The following is a 20392-nucleotide window of genomic DNA, read 5'->3' on the forward strand; positions in this document are numbered from 1 at the left end:
ACCTGGATCAAATTTTTGCTTTGTAATTACTATTATTATGGGGTCACAAATTTTATCCAAGTCCGGGATCTCTTCAACATTGTATCGAAATATAATTCATACTAAAACTGATATAATATAATATACACTGAGGGGGCATCATATGATACGGCATAAGATGCTTCAAAGCCAAAAATGTAGACACATTTATTTTTTCTTGAAATATTCGGACAACGTTTTTCCTTTTCCCGCTCCATTTCTCTGCCAAAAACGCTGCTGGTAAAATATTGTCATTGACAACCCTTTGATGTTCGTCTTAGCTCGTGACCGCTCCAAATGAGCAGCTCGAGTATCAGCTAAGAAAATCATTAGCTTGAAATTCTATGAAAATGACTCAAAAACTCACAAATTTTGTTGTGCAGGTTTTCAAGCGAATCAATAAGCATCTGCAAATCGGACCCTTGCCTTTCTCCAAATTTTACGGGACTCTCTAAGGGCGAGAGGGATGCAGCCTTAGATTTAGACTCAAGGTCATCTGCAACATATCCTCTAATGTCTGATACGGCGACGCCCAGAATGAATGTATAGAACCCAACATCATCGTAGTTGGTTTTGTTGTTTATGGCGAACTTGCCAGCAGGTTTACCATTCTTCCCAGAATATTCAACAAGCTCGTCGATGATATCGGAAAGAGGTGGGCGGGTGGATAAGACAGGCTGAAGTATAAATCAAAATTAGTTTAGACCTGCATAATGTTTGAGTGATTTACTTACATCGTTGTTATTCGAGATGATGACATTGTAAGAAACAACAGAAGCGATATGATGTGTAATGTCCGAGCCTGCAGACAACATAGATATTACGCGAGCTTTGTTGATTGGTGTATACGACTCGATACAGTGCAAAATCTTTTCGCAAAGAACATTTACCTGCAAAATGGGTGAGCACTATTGTGTCATACATAACAGAAAAGAACGTACAATGTCTTGATCTTCTTCCCTGAGGCAATTACATACCAAATTGACGGTCCTAGTAATATCTTCTATAAGATCTGGCGATGCTTCGAGATCCATGCCAAGTAAAAGTAGAGCTAAACTCATATTTGGAATTTCCGTCACCTTAATTCTTTTGGATCTGTATAAATTGGAGATCAACATGAGAAGGAGAATTCCTAGCATGTACCTACCTGGCACATGCTCCCACAAGAAGGAGTAATCGGCGAATAACGTTGTCTCTTTGTGTAATATTCACAATAGATAATGGTCGAGAAACAGGGGCATCCCAACCCTGAGATGTTAGGAGACAGGAATCCATTCTCAAGTGATGTAACGTTTCCAATACCTGCGCAAACTGAATTGTGCTGTCAGATTTATTACAAGTCGTGCCCCAAAAACGTTCCAAGGAATGAGCGGCAGATTCTGCCAGGACGCCAGAGCGTAATGCTGAAACGGACATGAATTACGAACATAACAATCTGTAAACACATACCAATTCCACAAAGAAATGAACTGAGTCGCGGTCTGTCAGACTCAGGCACAGACGTTAATATGTCCATCTCCAAAAGCATTGATGCTTGTAAAATATCTTGAAAAATCTTGATCACACAACCAAACCAGACTTCGCCAATGAGAAATACACACCGTGCTGTTGCAAACATAGTTTCAACAAATTTATTCCAGTGCCTTCTTCCATGGATTGATAGTAACGTAGTAATTCTTCGACTAAGATGTGATCCTCTTCAGTATCGACCGTCGAATGAGAAGATTCCCAAATTGAGATGCCTTCTCTGAAATGTGAGTATTCCTTCTCCTGCTGCATGACTTTGCCGGCCTCAAGGATATCTACAATGATTTGACCTTTGCGTTTTACTTTCCCAGCTATAGCGCTTTGTTCATCATCTTCTGAAATCTGCTCTGAGCCGATGAGGTCCGGGTGCTGTGGTGACACGCCTTCCGTAAACCACGTCATGTTCCGTGCAGTTTCAGCAGCAGTGTCCCAGTCAATTCTAGCATCTTCTACATCCATGTCACCATATTCTTGAGAGTCGCTGTTGATACCTTTCGCAATTAAGTCCGCTTTACGGAAAAGGTCACTACCCCCTCCTCGTTTCTCGGCTGCTCTTCTCTCTTTTAACATCTCTTTGATAGGGTTTGATTCAAGCTTCTTGGGAGTTGCTTTCTGCTGATCTTTTGTCTTCTGCAATGGCCGTTTAGATGGCGACGAATCAGACTTATTCCTCACAGTATGTCTCGTTGAGCGTCGAGTTGGCTGGATAGATACTTCATTTGGGCTAGATGAAAAGATGCATTTTGAAATCAAGGTCATTAAAAAATCCAAGAAATCTCACTTCGGCTTTTGTTTCATCGTTTTCCTGAGCAAAGAAGAAACCAAATCATCGTCTTCGCTACTAGTATTGTCCAGTTCTTCTTTGAATGTAATGGATACAGGTTCTGGGCTGGGAGCAGTCTCCGCATACGCCTTTGCCTTGATTTCGGCAATGATTAAGGCGGTCTTTGCGTCTGGATCTAGAATTTGCGGAGTGGATGGCAACGATGGTAGATCGCTTATCGGCGGGACCAGCATCTGCTCCACAGATGGAAGTTGTCGTTGAACAGTTGGTTCTTCGTTTGGGAAATCGTTGTCGGCTGGTAGTGGGGCGTCCTTCGTGCTATTGTCGATATCCATGGGTACCCCGATCTGTTTTTCGGGATCTGAAATGTGAAAATATGATTGTTTGTGATTGTCGAGTATAGCTTTTGCTGCTGGGATAGCGGTTTCCTTAAGAACAAGTTCTTCTTCGGACTGGCTACTTGGGATCACAGCTAACGATTCTTTCTCTGGGGGAGATAAGCGAACTTTTTTCCGGTTTTGTGTAATGTGCTGAGGTCAAATATCAGTCATCAGTCACTGCGGTACAGTACAGAGAGAGAAATACCGTCGCTGTCACAAATACAGTTATATTATTCGTTTCACCGTCTGAATCACTGTCGAACTTCCGATGCCTAGGGTCATCCGACTTAAGGCTCTCTGAACGCTGCCGTGTGGCCAAAATTTTAATTTCTGGCTTACGGTCAGGTTCCCTCAAGCGTTTCAGCGGAGATACAAAGGAATTTTCGGAAGGACTCCTTATTTCTGCTTGCTGCAATGAACTTGGACTAAAAGCACTGGCTTCCGGAGCCGGACTCTTTGTTGACGATAATGGTACAACTCCAGATCCCATAGTAACATCCGAATTTATAGCGCTCGTTTTAACTTGCTTAGAGAGTGAAGAAGAAGAAGAGGTTGTCCCAGAGGATGACGAGGCCGCTTCCTGCGATGCCGTCTTTGGAGTCCGTGCAAAGAAGGAAGTAATGGATTTTCCATGATTTACAGCAGGCTTCTTCGTATTTTTTACCATAATCTTAGCCGTAGGAACAATTTGGATGTAGTTTGTATCAAAGATATTTGATATGGTCGATATCGAAGATATGAATATGGGTTAAAGAGACGTCTCAGAGTTCAATACGGTAATAAATACGGTACTAACTACTGCGCTCCATCACGTGAATTTCATCGTTCAAAGGAGGATGATCATTACTAATTATCAAGACCAGCAAAGACTGTTAGCTTAAACTCAAGGTGACGAGCTGACAGGAATACTTAGGACTAAGTTTATGTTATTTGTTTTTTTAGAGTAAATATATCTTTATAAGTTCGTGAATACATAATATGATCCCAAATAGAGGAGTAGAATTCTACTCCATTCTAATTAGTATGTTGAACGCTTTCAAGAAAAGATTCCTGATTGGGCAACGATTTGGATTATGGAAAAAATTCCACGACTTTTTGCCTTGGAGATACCATCGCCACCACTTTTCGATTCATACCAAGGTGGTTCCCTCCCCGAGTTGCCACTAAGTCGAAAGTAGTTTGGTCATATTCGACGCCAAGAAGGTTCAAAACATTCGTTGAACCGATTGCAAGTGCTTCCTGTTCTGTAAGGAGTCCGCCACTTTCAATGGCAGCCTAGAAAATGTTTTAAGATCAGGGCTGTTTCAATTCGGATGGTAAAAAAAATCCTGACCCATGCGAGATCAAAAGGAAGGTTTTGTGCAGCACCAAAAAAATTATCACAACCTATTCCAACGGTGATGTTATTTGCGAGAAGCTCGACGATCGTGTTGTTTTTCGAGATCGGGGGGCCTGGTATTCTACTAAATGTTAGAAGGAATAGTAAGTCGGTATATGATACACTCACATTCTTCTTTGATCCCAATTTCTGGGAAAAGGTCTAGAACGATTTAGTATAACGCCAACATTTTGGTTTGCCAGTTCTTTAGCAAGCAAATGAGCTTCGGCGCCACCATAAATGGTCAAGGTTACGGTATTTCCAGTTTCGACTTCGACTTCTTTCTTTAAAACCAAAAGTGTTGCAATTACATCGGCACTATCAGCCTCGACTACAAGTGGAATTTTTCCCTGATTATAAAAGTTAGATGCGAAACCTTGAGTAAAGCATAGAATCGTCACCGAGGAGACCTTTCCAAACCATGATTTTGCATCTCCTTCAATGTCGCCTAGCAGAAGTTTACGTAAAACAGCGATTTGGGTGCTCACACTCTGTGGAAAAGAGTGACCTATCGAAACATGGACAGATGTAACTTCCTGGATGATTGCACCGTCTTCCAGTTTATGCAGGGCACCTAGTGAGAAGGCGGTTGCAAGTCCAACCAAAAACCCTTCTCCAAGCGGGGCGGTTACACCTATCGATACCTGATAAATAATTAAAATTATAATCATTTAAGAAAAGTAAATTGAGCTTACCCCAGAGCGATAGGCCAAGCTAGAGATGTGTCATACAAAGTTAATTGATAGGGAGAGTGAAAAACATACAGTGCATTCCTAGTGCCAAATTGCAGTCCATCGAAGGCACGAATGACAGTTGTGTCACCTCCCAACACCTTGGGGATAATTCCTAGCAAGGGGTCGAACAGAGAGCCATCGTTGGTCGAAGGTTCCATCCGGATGTTGACCAAGCCTAGAGGGTAGCCAAATGAAACCAAGGCTGGAGAAAGGGAACCTCCTTCTAAGTCTACAACCTCCATTATTGTGTCCTTAAGATCCAATCCCATGCATTCTATGTCACTTCCATGGCAAACAATGATCCCATTGCGTGTAACCACGGTCATAGAGCCGAGATGGCTGGCAGACGTCTGCAACTTGCCAATAGACCTATCCTTGACATAATAGACTGAATTAACATTTTTGAATACGACAGTAGTATCGTGAAAGATTCTTGAAGGCGACAATGGTGGCAACCCTTCGTATTCAACAACTCGTCTTGCCTCATCATCAAAATTAGGAACTTTGGGAGATTTTTGAAAAGCGCTGGGTTTGTGAGTTATATGGGGAGTTTGCAGCTGAAGAACTCCGTCGATGAGAACTTGCACAGGTGTTGCTCCAAGCGCAAGAGGGTGACTATCCCAAATAACAAGATCTATACTTCCATTAGTGACGAGATTTTTATTTCATTATTACGCTATAATCATACCAGCATCATATCCTACAGGAGTAAGCTGAGTCTTACGCATGTTAAAGTGTTAGCCACTCACCCTTATCCAGGTAACCAATGCGATGGCCCATGCCTAAAACTTCGGCAGCATTGCTTGTAACAGAAAGAAGTGCTAGATTCTGGGGAAGACCATAGAAGTAAGCTTGTTGGGCTTCATACATGAGATACCGCGAATTCATTGCCGGGTGATCGCTCTGGTTAGGCCGTCATTGAATTGAGAATTCGAGAGGAACTTGATAAAATGATTGATGTTTCACCTTCATAAGGACAGTCAACCCTTGCTGGGCTAGTATACGGGGAGCAAACACAGACGATCGATAGGCTTCTCTCTTGTACCTGAGGATTTAAAAAAATTGAAAGGTTAAAAATTGTGAACACAAATTCGAACAGTTGTTACCTAGCAAATGTGGCAAACAGAGCAATGGCGGGAGCATGCCCTGTGTTATCTGAGACAACATCACGTAAAGAAAAGGCGATTGTACTACACCATAACCATTTTTAATAAGGTTTGGTACAAGATATGCTTCCGATGTATGATGAAAAACTGCAATGGGAAATTTGAATTCATTTGAGATCTACGCACACGAAATAGTCCGTTGTTACTTCATATGTGCATGTCTGACAGAAAACATAAAAGAAACTCATACCCTTATGAAGCTGTCGACATCAACAGCCTCATAACAATGTGTATGAACCTCGAGTAAGGTCAGTTTAATGAGAACAAAATCAGTAATTCTTAACCTACCTTAACCCGGCCACGAAGTACGTCAACTAAAGCCTCCCATTCTAAGGCATCAGGAAACTCTCCTAGATTCTCTACGTCGTTTGAGAATACTCGAGTGCAATATTTATCCTGACGTTCTTTTATTCGGGTTGCCATACTGTAGCTAATTACAAGATATGAGCGAGTCATCGACATAACAAGAATGTTGATTGAATCTCTTACGCTTCGCGAAATGCCCAAGTGGTGTCCATTCGCGTACCATTGTAGGACTCTAGGAGCGAGGTTAGAAATCTTTATACCTCTTGACAAGATGAAATAAAATAAATACCACTTGGATTTTCACCTAGATCAACAATTCGTTAATAGGAAATACCAACCACCATTGGGACAAACTAACCGCAAGCATGCCTATTGTGAAGATACATTGATTAAACATTCAGAGGGGAGAAGGTGTATGGTTAACGTACTTGATATGGCGCCAACGTGGTGGCAAGTTGGTATTTGAATTTGAGGAATCCATCTGGAATGGAGGCTCCAAAATCATAGAAGAAGGCGATTTCTCAGAAGTTTCTCTGTGTTTGATAACAAAAGCTTGACCACCTATTACGATAGTTGTCAAAGGAATATAAACCGTTATGTATATTGTGGGTTACCGATAGCGTTGGCAGAACCGGGCAGAATAAGAGAAGTTGTGACGCCCCCTGCAATTGACAAAGGATAAGCGTTATCATGAGTGTTCAGTCCATCGATACTTCTAAGCCACGGTTGAATGATGCCACGGAAAGAGTTGGTATCAGTTGTTCCTTCGAATTCAGGAATGGAATCGACACCAATATGAGAATGAACATCGATGAGCCCAGGAGTAACCCATGCACCCTTTGCATCCAAAATAAGGAGTTTTTTGCCGTAGTTTTCCAACAGCGACCGTGGAAGATGACCGATACTTTGAATGATACCCTTGTCAACTAGGATTTCACCTTTGATGACCTCTGTACCATTGTTGCGCCCAGTCCACATCCTTGCGTTCTGTATCAAAACCGGTGGAGTATCAGTGTCAAATCGGTCGGAGTCCGTTCTATTATGGAAGTTTTCTGGATGTGCCGGTCTAAGGGAAAGTTGAAGACAACGAGCAATAGCTTCGGTGGTAGCGTATGAAGTTGATACGGGTCGCACTTGTTGTTCATTTAGTCCCCCTATTATGCAGTACAGAAGGATGAGCAGCAGAAAACCAACTTTACTGGCTCGAGAGTAGTACAGATGCATCATGGCGGAATTCTGAATTATGAGCTCAGTGTTGCTATAAAATTGTGGTTCACCCTCGCCTCCGCCAAAGGGCGAGGATGCAGTGTGTGGTACCAGGTGGTACCAGCATTGATTTAATTTTGTGGGTGCATCATGGCAATTAAATTGAATTGTACTAGTACGTAAATAAGCATCTGGTCATGTGACCGTCAGATGTCCCGCTGATGCGTAAGTTCTTGACCGTGTTTGATCAAGTCCGACTTCTGCGTTTTCTCATTCAGTGTTTTATCTTCCTTTCTGGCTCTTTCTCGCTGACGCCATAATCTTCTGTTCCGGATAGCTGTAATCACAACTACTCCTACTCTACCATACTGCAAATTATATATGTCATCAACCTGATTCGACATGGCCCCCAGACAGAACGACCAGATGGACGTCGACTCAGACTCAGACATTTCCATAGATTTAGAACATCACAATAAGTCTAAAGGAAAAGGTAAAACAAAGGTCGGAGATAAAAGAAAGCAGGATAAAGGAAAGGGAAAAGCTAAGGACACGGTACTTTAGTCCGCTTGATTTGAATCCTCTGATACTCAGCTAAGCGACATTCTGTATTGCAGCAAGCTTATACGTGGGAGGCATCGTTCACTCGGTCGTGGGAAACCGTACAGGAGGACGAGGCTGGGACTTTGCAAACAACTGTTGAAGACCTTTTGGCAAGAGGAAGAAGAAGAAGGTAGTCAAATTCATTATAATTGTCCATGGTGTTTCCTCACGTTTTTGCCCCCACAGGCTCTTAGCGCCTGCAGCCGCGATACGGCGCACTATTATTCGGCACCTCATTCTAATTCTTGATCTATCTTCTGCCATGATGGATAGGGATATGAGGCCAACTCGCTTTGATCTTATGCTTCAATATGCACGCGAATTCATAACAGAATGGTTTGATCAAAACCCTTTAGGCCAAATTGGAGTAGTGGGGATGAGGGCAGGTTTAGGGGAGCGAGTAGGAGAAATGTCAGGTATGAAAATTTTGATATCGGACGACTTGAATTATAATGTACTTCAAATATCAGGTAACCCCCAGGAAGTGCTTAAATCAATAGCAGATCGACATAAGCTTGAGCCAGCAGGCGAACCTAGTCTTCAGAATGCCATTGAAATGGCACGGGGCAGTATGAAGTACGAACAGGGCTTCAATCAAGGTTTAAATGCTGACGTCAAGTTTTAAGTCATCTACCAACGCATTCATCGCGAGAAATCCTTCTAGTTTTTGGATCATTGACTACATGCGACCCTGGCAATATTCATGACACTTTGGATGAATGCATCAAGAACAAAGTTCGCATTTCAATTGTGGCTATAGCGGCAGAGATGAAAATATGCCGCGACCTTTGTGATAAAACAGGCGGTGAGCCCCTTTTCTCTCCTATTCATTCCCATGGTTCTTGGTCTGTACCCGTGTATGGGGGCACTGATCATCGAAGGCAGGCCAATTCGGGGTAGCCATGAATGAAGGACATTTCAAAGACCTTCTTTTTGAGTTAGTTCCCCCACCTGCCCAGCGTGCCATTAGTCGCGCCGCGGGTGCTGGTGCCACCAACCCTGCCGCCGACCTCATGATGATGGGCTTCCCCACACGTCTGCCTGATGCATCTCCACCCAGCCTGTGTGTCTGTCACTCTGAAATGAAAAGTCAAGGATTTTTGTGTCCACGATGCATGTCCAAAGTATGCGATGTCCCAACGGATTGTGACATCTGCGGGCTCATGATTGTCAGCTCGCCTCATTTGGCTCGAAGTTATCATCATCTTTTTCCTGTCAAACCATACGATGCTGTGTAAGTCCATAAAAACTTTGAAGTTTTTATCTTGCTAACCTTCTCTTAGTCAAGACGAGGCAACTGTGTTAAACGGTCCGACGAAATGCCATGCATGCGCACGTTCTTTTCCTCTGAAGGTAGCGAACGCGAAGGAAGGCTTGAGCCCTGTAGGTCGGTATCGGTGCCCTGAATGCCACTTTGACTTTTGTTCGGAGTGCGATGTGTTTGTACACGATGTAGTCCACTGTTGTCCTGGATGCGGCAAGTAATCAGCTCTATTTATTCCAAGATAATGACTTCGTCATGTAAAAATAGTTATCCTCCATTAAATACCAAAGTATAAGACGCTCAAAACATGTCATTATAAATTACTTCTATCGTTGTAAACTTTATTACTGGTGCTCGTTATACGTACACCAAAATTATGACAACAAAGATAGGGAGGTAGTGTGCGTACTCAGTGAATATAAACAAAGCATTAGCTCCAACCTCAGTCTCCAAATATCAAAAGCATTGCGAAAACGTACATCTCGTCGACATAAACACAGGCTACCGTTGTGGAATGCCGGATCGTGAAGCAATGCTCGTAAATTCATCTAACTCGTGTTCGTCGTCATCAGCATCATCCCTGAATGGGTCCATAGACCGTCGTCTGTTGGCTGTGTTTCGATCGTCTCTCCTCTGGATTTCCAACTGATCACTGTCATGACTTTCTGATCCAACCAACACTGTACATTCATTTATCTCGCTCCTTGCACCTCTCGGCGCTACACTGTGCTTCGTGCCAGTCCCAGTTATACGTCCTGTTGGTAATTCCTGGTGGAGCGGGTGTTGATGATGATCTACGTCTTCATCCTCCTCAACTGTCTCGCTAAAATCATCCTCTTCGTCGCTCTCGTTGCTGACAGCCCAAAGAATTTGATCTTCACGGTCTCCATGTTCACTTCCCGCGTCTTCTATAGCCCCCCCTTGTCTTGACACGGTTTTGGGTCCTTTGGAGGCACGTCTTCGCCGTCGAGGAAGCGTCGTTGATTTAATTTTTCCAGTCACTGGTTCGGGTTTTTTGTGCGTTAACAGAACGACGCCTGATATTAATATGAGGATGGAAACGGAGATAAGAAAAAGTGTCCATGACTTGTATGCTGAGACTTCGTCATTAAAAATGAGAGAATTCAACCAGCTAAAAATAAAATTTAGTACAGCAAAAATCAAAATGATTGCCAACTGAAGCATACCCCGTAGCGGTGTAAACACCGTAAAAGACCGGTACTACAAGAGTTGAATCATATACCTTAAGACCGCGATTTAGGCAGATAATTTGCAGTACAGCCGTGATGAAGAGCAAAATGATCGTAAAGATGGGCGCGACATGTCCGAATTGATTTCCAGGGTTTTCATGCGACAACGATCCAGAAAGCAATTTGACACTTGGATACAACTTGGACAATGAGGACAAGCAGGACATGATTGAGCACTTACGTAGCCTTTGCAAATACGAGACATCCTCCAGCAAGCCCTCCTCCACAGCATGCCCAACCGATCCCCAATGTCCATGCAATCTGAGTATCGTCCTTCGGGGCTACCCACACTTCTAAGCGGTCTGTCACCCAACTAATGACCGCATCCCATGCCGCTTTTATTGAAATAAATGCACCAAAGAAACGCACTAACAAAGACCGTCTGTGCTTAAAAGATGTATTGGGAGGTGGAAGACCCGATCCTTGGGATGAACGGGCCGCAGAAAAAGGTACGGCAGCCATATCAGTTCTGGAGGCAAGGATAAAATCGAGTCGATGGGTAAAGATGAGCACAAGCAAAAGGGCTGCACTCATGGTGAAAAAGTAACCAAGCCATCCCCCACGACGCCATAGATAGGTTATATGTTTGACATCGGTTTCATTGGTGAGGCCGCTGTTGATGGATCCAAAGGCTACAATCCCGATAACGCCAAGAATTACCACAATGGTTCCCTATATCGCGATCCGAAATGAGATTATACCGGAAAGAGGCTAAAAGACGTACGTATATATCGGTGCTTGTGACCGGAGTGCCTACCAGAAAGCGGGCGAACAAGAAATTAAAGACCAATGACGTAGACCCGAGGGGCGCAACATATTCTGGGTAGTAATCATAATGAGCATGCGAACACGATGGAAGACGCTGCCAAATCTGACCTGCACGCATGTATTCCAACGCCAGAGTGCTTCCTATAAGCTGTGATAGACTGGAAGGCATTTAACGGACAGCGAATACGGAGTAAAGTCAAGAAACAAACATGTAGAGAAGCATTCCAAGAAGCCACAGAGGACGCATCCAATCCTTCCTCCGAGCAGATTTTGGTATTGAACTAGTTCTCACCTAAAGAGTGTAAGAAAGGTTAGAAAGACGGCGTTTGGAGAGACGCACATGGTCTAATTTAGTAAGGTTGAGGCCGGCAGCATTGAGGACTGAGGCCAATAGGATGATAGAAAGACCAATTATAAAGGCAATAATAGGATTGGCGTGGCGTGGAGAAACATGAGCTGACGGTGAAGTAGATATTGGCGAGGGAACAGACGTTGAGGACATGGAGAGAGCTGTGCAAACTCCATTGTCGGCCAAAAGAAACTGAGTTCGGAATGTGTGTTACGTCATCCTGCTTGGTCATCACTGATACGATGTCAAGTGAAAGTCCAATATTAATAGCGATGGATAGTTTTGTCTCTCCAAATTATACCTGAACGCTTTAAGTCAACTCTGAACTGCTTCGCCTCTCTGATAGTACGACCGTCATAGTGATCCATCCGAAAATGGATAAAATGTCCCGAAATGGCATTTGTTACTGACTGACGTCAGCCCGTTTGGCTTCTCGCAAGACGCTTCCTCATATCATGTCGGTCCATGACCATATTTTCGTTAGAAATGCACCGTTCTCCAACCTTCCTCCGGAGCTCTTGGATGCTCTCAATCAAACCTACTTTCTTCACCTTTTGGTTACTGAGCCTCACAAAGTCATACCTCCTGGAAAATCCCTCTTATCCATGATGACCCGTGCAAAACTCCAAGTGCCAGAAAACGCGCAGAATCAGCACAAACATGCACATATAGAACATCGCGTCAAAGAAGTAGCCCATATGGCATTTTGGAACGAGGTATGTTTTTTCTCTTTCCCGTGGAATATGTGTTAAACACCGCACCGTCGTGCAAGGCGTTGGAGCTCCTCTCCTCTCCCATACCATCCATCCAGATTCCCCGGATCCGAAAACTCTATCTCGATTTGCATGAATCACTGGTTACACTTTTCCCTCCAAATCACCATGTGCTTACTTCTCTGTCATTGCCATTTCCCCCAACCTCTTCGCCCCTTCTTTCTACACTCAGCTTCCTTGCAGAACTAGTCTCTGCATTACGCCAAAGATGTGCCCCAGTCAGGGATGCAGAAGTAGACATTCTCCTAGAATCCTTGTCAAATCCGCCCCAGATTATCACCCCGTTGGACGGCGTCGCTCATTCTTCCACATCTTCGACTGCTTCACTCGCGCAATTTGTAATTGAAAAATTTAAAATTATTCTCAAGTTGGCAGAAAATATGAAGTCAGATCTCAATGCCTTCGTTTTTGGGACCATGACTGAGGACCAGCTGCAAGGTATCCTTCTCACCGAAGTCAAGGCTCGAGAACGTGACCTTGTGCTAAGAATTTGGGGAGGCAAAGATGTCGTGAGAGGGAAATGGAGGACATGGATATCTGATATACCATCCACAAACCCGGGCATTCCTGTTGAACATATATGGATCAAAAAACTTTTTCAGGCCTTGGAGTCAGACCGACCTATATTTTGCACGCTACCTTCTGCGACACCCTCACGTTCTGCAGATGGTCAACCATTGGATAATTCTGAAACAGACGAGCATCCCACGCAACAAAAAATGAATGAACTTCCTCCTCAACTTTTTTTTTCCGCACCCTTGTTTCTATATGTCCAGAATTGCATTCAGGCAATCGTGATCTCTGCTGTTCTGCGCTCTCTTACACGCCTGTCTGCACCAATACCGTCTAGGAATACTAATCCAACTTTAGCCCAAGGTGCTCCACCCTCAGAAGATAATGACTTCATGATGCGCATATGGACTCTTCTTAAAGGCGAAATTGACGAGGAGCATGGCAACAGCCATAATAATAGCGAGGCCGACCAGGACCTAGGAGAGCACACCAAAGTATCAAACCTTGCTGAAGAGGTCATACACGCACGCCGTCAATTCCTGCAGAGGTCTCCAACATCTCCAGAGCTGTCTACAGCGGAAGAACAACGTCTCCGCGATGCTGTCGGGCGCACATTAAGTTATACTGATCCAGTTTTTCAGTTACTTAGGAAGAGGCTAATGAACGCGCTACAAACTCAAATATTATCCCTGTCGTCTTCTCATACGCCTATTAAGACTATCCCTATCAAAATGCAGACTGGACATAATCTACTCGAAGAGAGGGCCGGGAAGCGGCCCAGACTAAATTCGCCGCATTCTGCTCTCCCTAGCACAAATTCGTACTTGAGTCGAGAAATTAATTGGACCACGGAGGCAAGGATATCTGGATTTGACAATGTTGTACTGCAACAAGCTATCATGGAAGTTTTACGCAAAATTGTAGATGCTGTGGGCTGGGTCGAAGGGGTATGGGGGGACATAGTTTAACTTGCTGATTGAATAACGTATTTTGATAGCTGTCTGGTACCGGATTAATTTTTGTATTCCGTTTTACGATACCTGGTCTCTCCTGGTTGAACAAATCGATAGCGAATTAACGTTTTAACAAGGGGGATAAATGGCCTTTGTTCGTCAAAATAATGCCTATTAGCCTCTCTCAGCATACACACATTAAAAATCTGAAATCTGAATGTGTCTCCATAGCCTTATTGCGAGTAAACATTTCGATGTGATTCCTTGCATGCTTGCGTACCTTTATATCTATTACACAGTCTTACATAGCGCTTCATACCTATAGTTTATAATTTCCTTTGTTACTAAAATCCCAATAAGGCGGCCCGTTTACCGTCAAGTCACTGGCTATTCATCGTTCCCTTCAAATCTCACGAACACACAGAGACCCTTCTTTTGGTGCATGACGCGCTCCAGAATAGTCAATGATGGCGCCACTGTCACAGACCCAGTCGCACGATACAAAAATCTTGCACCCTCGATTTATGCAGTCGGATCTTACACAGAGCTATCGTCATCAGGTTCTTATGAGATCGTATCGATCCCCTCTTTTTCTTCTCGAGGTTGATATCTATAAATCTATACCAAGATCCGACAAACACTCAAAGGGCTAGACCAGTGACCAGTGTTCAAGTCCTTTAGCTTCCCTTTGGGCAATTTAAAGAGATTGAGGCAGATTAACGAGCTTTTACAATCAAAATACGGCGTAGGATGTCTGGAATCGAGGGACATAAGGGGAGCATGATGTGCACACCCGCACGGCGGCGTGGGCGCCATACTCTAGAACAGCGTCGTCAGCACATCGTCATCATTCCTGATATCTGGGTTGCCAGTTGGTTGAACACGAGACAAAGTACATATCTGGTAACAATGCTAGCGTCGGGAGGATCATAGGCCAATAATGAAGCTTGCCTTAGGTGGTAACCTACTCAACAGAGTCGGGGAACGAGGTCAACTTCGAAGCCCTAGCGGCATCTTGAAAACGGGAAACAAGGCAACTATCTCCTTGTTCCGCATCTTATCGAATAGTGGCCCCCGATAATTAACAGGCAATCACCAAGCTTACGAATACGAGCTAATGTCACGATAAGATAGGGCCGATGCAACACACTGCTTGAAACATACTTGCGTATGCGATGACGCAGTTCTAGGAAATCTTTCCTTTGAATTGGTGTGGCAAGACTTGCCCTATGTATTGGGATTTCCTCACTGTTCAAACTGAAACCATGATAGGTATGTTATGACCCTTCCCACGGAAAAATTGACAACTCGAATGCCCGCGTCAGTAAATCATTGAATGATTCTACTTAAAAGGATCGGATGTACGATTAGCATGGCAGCGTTATCTATGTTACAAGGCAGCCTTGTAAAGTTGGAGTACACACACAAACCCCCAAGAATTGATGCGATCTCTTTTTTGCCATCCATATCTCGGTGCGGAATTTTTTACCTCTAGTGTCCACCCGCATCCTTGCTTAAGTCAAGTCCAGATTAGGGTTTGCGACGCGGATCTCATCCGTGTCATTGACCATCCATATAAAGTGTCCCGAGGTAGCAAGCAATGAATTCATAGAATCGTTTGGTGTCAATGGTCCTCGATGACTCCGCTCAGGAAAGTGCCCTCAAGCATCTCGTCAATGGGTCGGTAGACCATCTACGTTCAATCTTGAACACTGTACAGACCCCACCCACATTATTATCGAAGTTTATCGAGGCACATAAAGACCTCATCAAATATAGGCACGTCGTGACCCTTGTTGACATTTACCTGAGTTTACCATGATTGTACTATGTAGGACTCACACTGTAAAGGTTGATGGACAAACTCTGACTACTAGTGCAGTTGTTGCTGCGGCGCGTCATTCTGCTTCTGTCAAACTCGATGACTCTAAAAAGGTCAAGGAGCGCGTCGACAAGAGCCGCCAAGTTGTTGTAGACAAGGTTGCAACTGGTGTTAGTATCTATGGATTATCCACGGGTTTTGGTGGTAGTGGTATGTTTCTTTCTTTAACCTATGATGTTATTCAATTCGGTTTCACCATCATCTCTCTGTAGCTGATACTCGTACTGACCAGCCTCTAATGCTTGGCCATGCTTTGTTACAACATCAACATATGGGCATTACGCCCGTCTCAGGGAACCCGCCAGTTGTGTTGCCTCTTCAAGATCCCAGCACTTCGACCACCATGCCCGAATCATGGGTGCGGTAAGAGCGATTATTCACTTCAGTCGTTGACATTCTAATCAACCTCACTTCTAGAGCTGCTATACTTATCAGGATGAACTCTCTAATTCGAGGGCATTCTGGCGTTAGGTTAGCCAATCCGTGTATACTCTGTCGTTCCACACAGTCTAACCCTCCTACAGATGGGAATTAATTGAGAAAATGAACGAGCTCTTGACCGCAGATGTCATTCCTGTCATCCCTTTGAGGGGTAGCATATCTGCATCGGGGGGTAAGAACAAATTCTTCAATTATTCAGTGCACGTTTCTAATATACCAAGTTCAGATCTCTCTCCTTTATCTTACATAGCCGGCACCTTAGGTGAATCAAGCCTTTCGTATTATATGTTCTGTTACTAAACCATAAGGAAGTCGGAAATGCTTCTATACAAGTGTATGACGGTCCTAGAGCTTTCGGTCCTCGCCAGAAAGTCCCATCTTGCGAAGGTCTCAAAAATCATTCAATCGAGCCAATCGCCCTTGCGTCCAAGGAACATCTTGGTTTAGTTAATGGCACCGCCGTTTCGGCCGGCGTGGCAGCACTTGCCATCGATGATGCTATGCATCTTGCTCTTCTGGCGCAAGTTTGCACTGCTATGGGTACAGAGGCTTTGAACGGGACTCGTGGTTCTTATGCCTCTTTCATCCACTCAATTGCACGTCCTCATCCTGGCCAGGTGTGTGTCCTCAACGACTCTAATCTGTTGTTACAGGCCTTTTACATTTTTTTATCAGGTAGAGTGTGCAAAGAATATTTATGATCTCCTCCATGGAAGTAAATTGGCTACTCTTCACGAGGAAGAAGTCGGCTTGAACGAGGATCGCTACTCGTTGAGGCAAGATCGTTACCCTTTGAGAACTTCCCCTCAATTTCTTGGCCCCCAAATTGAAGATATACTCTCGGCGTTGACTGCAGTCACTCAAGAGTGTAATTCAAGTCAGTCCAGTAGAATTTAAGACCGACGGCCCCTTTTATTGATGACATTTTACAGCCACTGATAACCCTCTCGTTGAGAGTGAAACTGGTATCATTCACCATGGTGGGAATTTCCAGGCCATGGCTATCACTAATGCAATGGAGAAAACCCGCCTAGCTTTACATCATATAGGAAAGCTTTTATTCTCCCAAAGCACGGAACTTTGTAACCCTGCTATGAACAACGGCCTACCACCTTCCCTCGCTGCAACAGACCCCTCACTGAACTACCATGGAAAGGGTATCGATATCGCCAGTGCATCTTATGTTGCCGAGTTGGGTTACCTCGCAGCGCCTGTTTCTACTCACATTCAATCCGCCGAAATGCACAACCAAGCTGTCAAGTGCGTTGTTTTATATTCATTGTGCAATTACATTTATTCATAATTAATATCTAGCTCTTTGGCTCTGATCTCTGCTCGTGCAACGATCACTTCTCTTGATGTCCTCTCGATGCTAATAGCCTCATACCTTTATCTTCTTTGCCAAGGTAATCTTCATGTCGTTTCGTTTTGATACCAATGTGACTAAATGAATACATGCAGCTCTGGACTTACGCACCCTTCGTTCCGAACTTCTTCTCGGAATCAAGGCTATCTTGGATGAAGAGCTGACCTCTTCTTTCGGAACATTTGTCGAGGCGTCTAAATACGAGCTCCTTTCTTCCCAATTGTTCGCCAGCATGGAGCAGACGTTTGACAAAACAACAGTTATGGACAGCGCAGACCAGATGCGTGCCATCTCTTCGTCGACGACGCCTGCAATCCTTGGGTTCTTTAATGGTGTCGACCCTGCTTCCTGCCCCTCCCTGAATGACATTACTCAATTCCAATCCCGTATTGCTACCAAAGCAAGAAATCTCCATCATGACTTGAGGCATGAATTTTTAACAGGCGCTCGCGGCCCCACTCCTGCAAGTGGTCAATTAGGCAAGACCAAAGGAATGTACGAATTCGTAAGAAAGACTTTAGGAATCAAGATGCACGGTCTGGAGAACTTTACGCAATTCCCCAACGCGATTGGGACCGACGATGTATCTATTGGCCAGAACATTTCAAAGATTTATGAGGTATGTATCGCTTTTCATTATCTTCGTGCACACTCATCGTGCTCATCGTTCCTTGTAGGCCATCCGTGACGGTCAGGTGAAGGGTGTGGTTCTTTCAATGCTTGCTTGATACTTGGAACGTTTTAAGATATTTCAAATTATTATTCCATGTACTGTACAAATGCAATATAAGTTTAGGACCAGGTTTCGTGAATAGGTAGCGTTTATCGTCTTGGGAATCTTCCTGTCAATGATTGTGTAAGATGAAATGTGATCATACAAAAGTAATAAGTTACGATATAGATGTTCCATAGTACATTGCAGTCAAATAGCGAAATTGCTACACTGGGGGTTTTTCGCTACTCGGTCGGAAAGTCACACGGACTTCTGTAATTTCCTTGCGAGCGGCTTTCAGAGTTTTCTCAATCTTCTCTTCAAGAGCAGTGGCCTGAGTTACTGTAATGGATCCCTTCACTTCAGCAGTGAGATCAACAAACATGAGCGATCCAGCATGACGCGCACGAAGATGGTGAATTGACAACAGCGAGGGTAAGGCGGTTTCTGAAGGCTTAGAAGATTTGTCTAGCAAAGGTTCGAGTACCTTAGAAAGTGATTGTTTTGTTCGTGGTGATACACCAGCATCTGTGAGGTCTCCCCAAGCACCAGCCAATAAGCCAAAGCCCTGTCTAAAAATCACGACAGAAACAATCAAACCTGACCCGGAAATATGTCAGTATGGATCGAGCAGTGAAAATAAAAGCCCTCACCGCCAATTGGATCGAGAGGGAAGGCAGGGAAAAACCATGTGCCCAAGATAGCAAAGAAAGCAACCAAACTGGAATAAGCGTCGCTGCGATGATGTATCGCATTGGCCAACAGAACTGGGCTCTTTTCTTCATCCGCCACTGCTTTGGTGATTCTGTAAAGCCATTCTTTCGACAAGATTCCCAGTAGGGCGAACCACGCCGCATTTGGATCCACAGAGTGGACGTGTTGATGGCCAATACTCGGGTGGAATGTGGCGGTTGATGAAACGGTCTGTAATATTTCTTGCAGTTGTCCTGGCGGAAGAGCCACAGCCGTCTCTCCAAGGGCCGTAATAAAAATGTGATACGAATGAAAGCCAATACCGAGAGCGCCACCAATTAAGAGCAGAGAGATAGTTGTTGTGCCAAGGGTTTCAAACTTAGCGAAGCCATAGGGATATCTCTCAGAGGGAGGCCTTCGTGAAAGTTTCCAGCAGAAGAGTGTCACGAAGTCACCAAGTAGGTCTGAAATACGAGTTCAGCCGTCGCGTATGCGCATTGAGAATTATGCAAGAGAACACACCGCTCAAAGAATGCCCCGCATCGGCGAGTAGAGAAGCTGAATGCATATACCACCCAGCTAAACCTTTAACGCCAGTTAAAGCCACATTGGAAAATAGGCCAACAAGCGTGATGTAACTGCCGCGATCGCCTGGTAGAAGTCAGGAGCAATTTGAGTATTGGTTCTTTGATATATAACATTCTACAACCTACCTTTGCCCTTTAGTGCAGCAATTATCTGCTCAGCATCCTTTGAATGACCCTCTTCTCCATGCGAATGTGAATGGCCAAATATCGAATGCGAATGTCCTTCGTGACTTTGGCCTTTGCCATTGAGACTGTTGTCGTACTTGTGATCCTTGGCGTCTACGGCGCCCTTCTCCGGGGGTTGCGGCGTCGTCGAATGTGAGCGAATGCTACTCATGGACAAAAGAGTTCGGGAAAGTGAATGAGGGATCAAAGTAAGCCGTGCCCTGTATACGTATCCAATTGTGGCCACGTTTCTCAGGAATGATGGAACCAGAAGCGGGGAATGACACGACGGCACTTTCGAAAAGAGTTGAATACGTGTCGCGGGTTTGGAGTGTAGAAATAAAGCCCTGGATACTATGTTGGACGTTGGCTTCCGACTAATCGGCTTCAGTTGCCAAGCTGGAATCGACATCATCACGCCGGTGGACGAGACGAACTGGACGATGGGACTTTGGACGGTCTTCTGATACCCAAGTGCTTTAATCCTTAAATTTCTGTCGTTTTACCGAACAGAGCGACTTGGTCATAGGTAAATTTATTCAACTCTATGTCGCCAGAATCGCCAATGGGAATT

The 20392-nt window shown here is 44.3% G+C and overlaps 7 protein-coding genes across 7 annotated transcripts; 4 read left to right on the plus strand and 3 right to left on the minus strand.

Moving 5' to 3' along the window:
* Window positions 1-186: 186 nt before the first annotated feature.
* On the minus strand, window positions 187-7517 carry JR316_0002351 (uncharacterized protein; the record flags this gene model as incomplete). The annotated part of the gene is made up of 21 exons (XM_047888145.1): window positions 187-335; window positions 386-695; window positions 753-908; window positions 960-1113; window positions 1166-1421; window positions 1620-2269; window positions 2327-2859; window positions 2915-3379; window positions 3799-3984; window positions 4043-4169; window positions 4217-4731; window positions 4783-4801; window positions 4852-5455; window positions 5571-5724; window positions 5788-5866; window positions 5928-5967; window positions 6018-6105; window positions 6178-6225; window positions 6276-6411; window positions 6722-6854; window positions 6908-7517. The coding sequence occupies 21 exons, from the start codon at window positions 7515-7517 to the stop codon at window positions 187-189; spliced, it is 5412 nt and encodes a 1803-aa protein (XP_047753068.1).
* A 384-nt stretch (window positions 7518-7901) lies between these two features.
* On the plus strand, window positions 7902-9340 carry JR316_0002352 (General transcription and DNA repair factor IIH subunit ssl1; the record flags this gene model as incomplete). The annotated part of the gene is made up of 6 exons (XM_047888146.1): window positions 7902-8054; window positions 8117-8232; window positions 8289-8518; window positions 8573-8678; window positions 8729-8907; window positions 8988-9340. 6 exons carry the CDS (start codon window positions 7902-7904, stop codon window positions 9338-9340), a joined length of 1137 nt encoding a protein of 378 aa, XP_047753069.1.
* A 527-nt stretch (window positions 9341-9867) lies between these two features.
* On the minus strand, window positions 9868-11886 carry JR316_0002353 (uncharacterized protein; the record flags this gene model as incomplete). The annotated part of the gene is made up of 7 exons (XM_047888147.1): window positions 9868-10498; window positions 10554-10745; window positions 10798-11288; window positions 11341-11435; window positions 11493-11542; window positions 11594-11676; window positions 11725-11886. 7 exons carry the CDS (start codon window positions 11884-11886, stop codon window positions 9868-9870), a joined length of 1704 nt encoding a protein of 567 aa, XP_047753070.1.
* A 302-nt stretch (window positions 11887-12188) lies between these two features.
* On the plus strand, window positions 12189-13987 carry JR316_0002354 (uncharacterized protein; the record flags this gene model as incomplete). The annotated part of the gene is made up of 2 exons (XM_047888148.1): window positions 12189-12449; window positions 12545-13987. 2 exons carry the CDS (start codon window positions 12189-12191, stop codon window positions 13985-13987), a joined length of 1704 nt encoding a protein of 567 aa, XP_047753071.1.
* A 735-nt stretch (window positions 13988-14722) lies between these two features.
* Window positions 14723-14991, plus strand: JR316_0002355 (uncharacterized protein; the record flags this gene model as incomplete). The annotated part of the gene is made up of 2 exons (XM_047888149.1): window positions 14723-14875; window positions 14929-14991. The coding sequence occupies 2 exons, from the start codon at window positions 14723-14725 to the stop codon at window positions 14989-14991; spliced, it is 216 nt and encodes a 71-aa protein (XP_047753072.1).
* A 608-nt stretch (window positions 14992-15599) lies between these two features.
* Window positions 15600-18389, plus strand: JR316_0002356 (Phenylalanine ammonia-lyase; the record flags this gene model as incomplete). Its single annotated transcript, XM_047888150.1, has 12 exons — window positions 15600-15751; window positions 15808-16004; window positions 16067-16217; window positions 16272-16325; window positions 16379-16467; window positions 16546-16557; window positions 16608-16912; window positions 16971-17172; window positions 17228-17555; window positions 17610-17701; window positions 17757-18280; window positions 18339-18389. The coding sequence occupies 12 exons, from the start codon at window positions 15600-15602 to the stop codon at window positions 18387-18389; spliced, it is 2157 nt and encodes a 718-aa protein (XP_047753073.1).
* A 210-nt stretch (window positions 18390-18599) lies between these two features.
* JR316_0002357 (putative metal transporter) lies at window positions 18600-19990 on the minus strand (the record flags this gene model as incomplete). Its single annotated transcript, XM_047888151.1, has 4 exons — window positions 18600-18973; window positions 19027-19530; window positions 19589-19717; window positions 19780-19990. The coding sequence occupies 4 exons, from the start codon at window positions 19988-19990 to the stop codon at window positions 18600-18602; spliced, it is 1218 nt and encodes a 405-aa protein (XP_047753074.1).
* Window positions 19991-20392: the final 402 nt, after the last annotated feature.

Source organism: Psilocybe cubensis, chromosome 2, assembly GCF_017499595.1.
Source record: "Psilocybe cubensis strain MGC-MH-2018 chromosome 2, whole genome shotgun sequence".
NCBI classification, from domain to species: domain Eukaryota; kingdom Fungi; phylum Basidiomycota; class Agaricomycetes; order Agaricales; family Agrocybaceae; genus Psilocybe; species Psilocybe cubensis.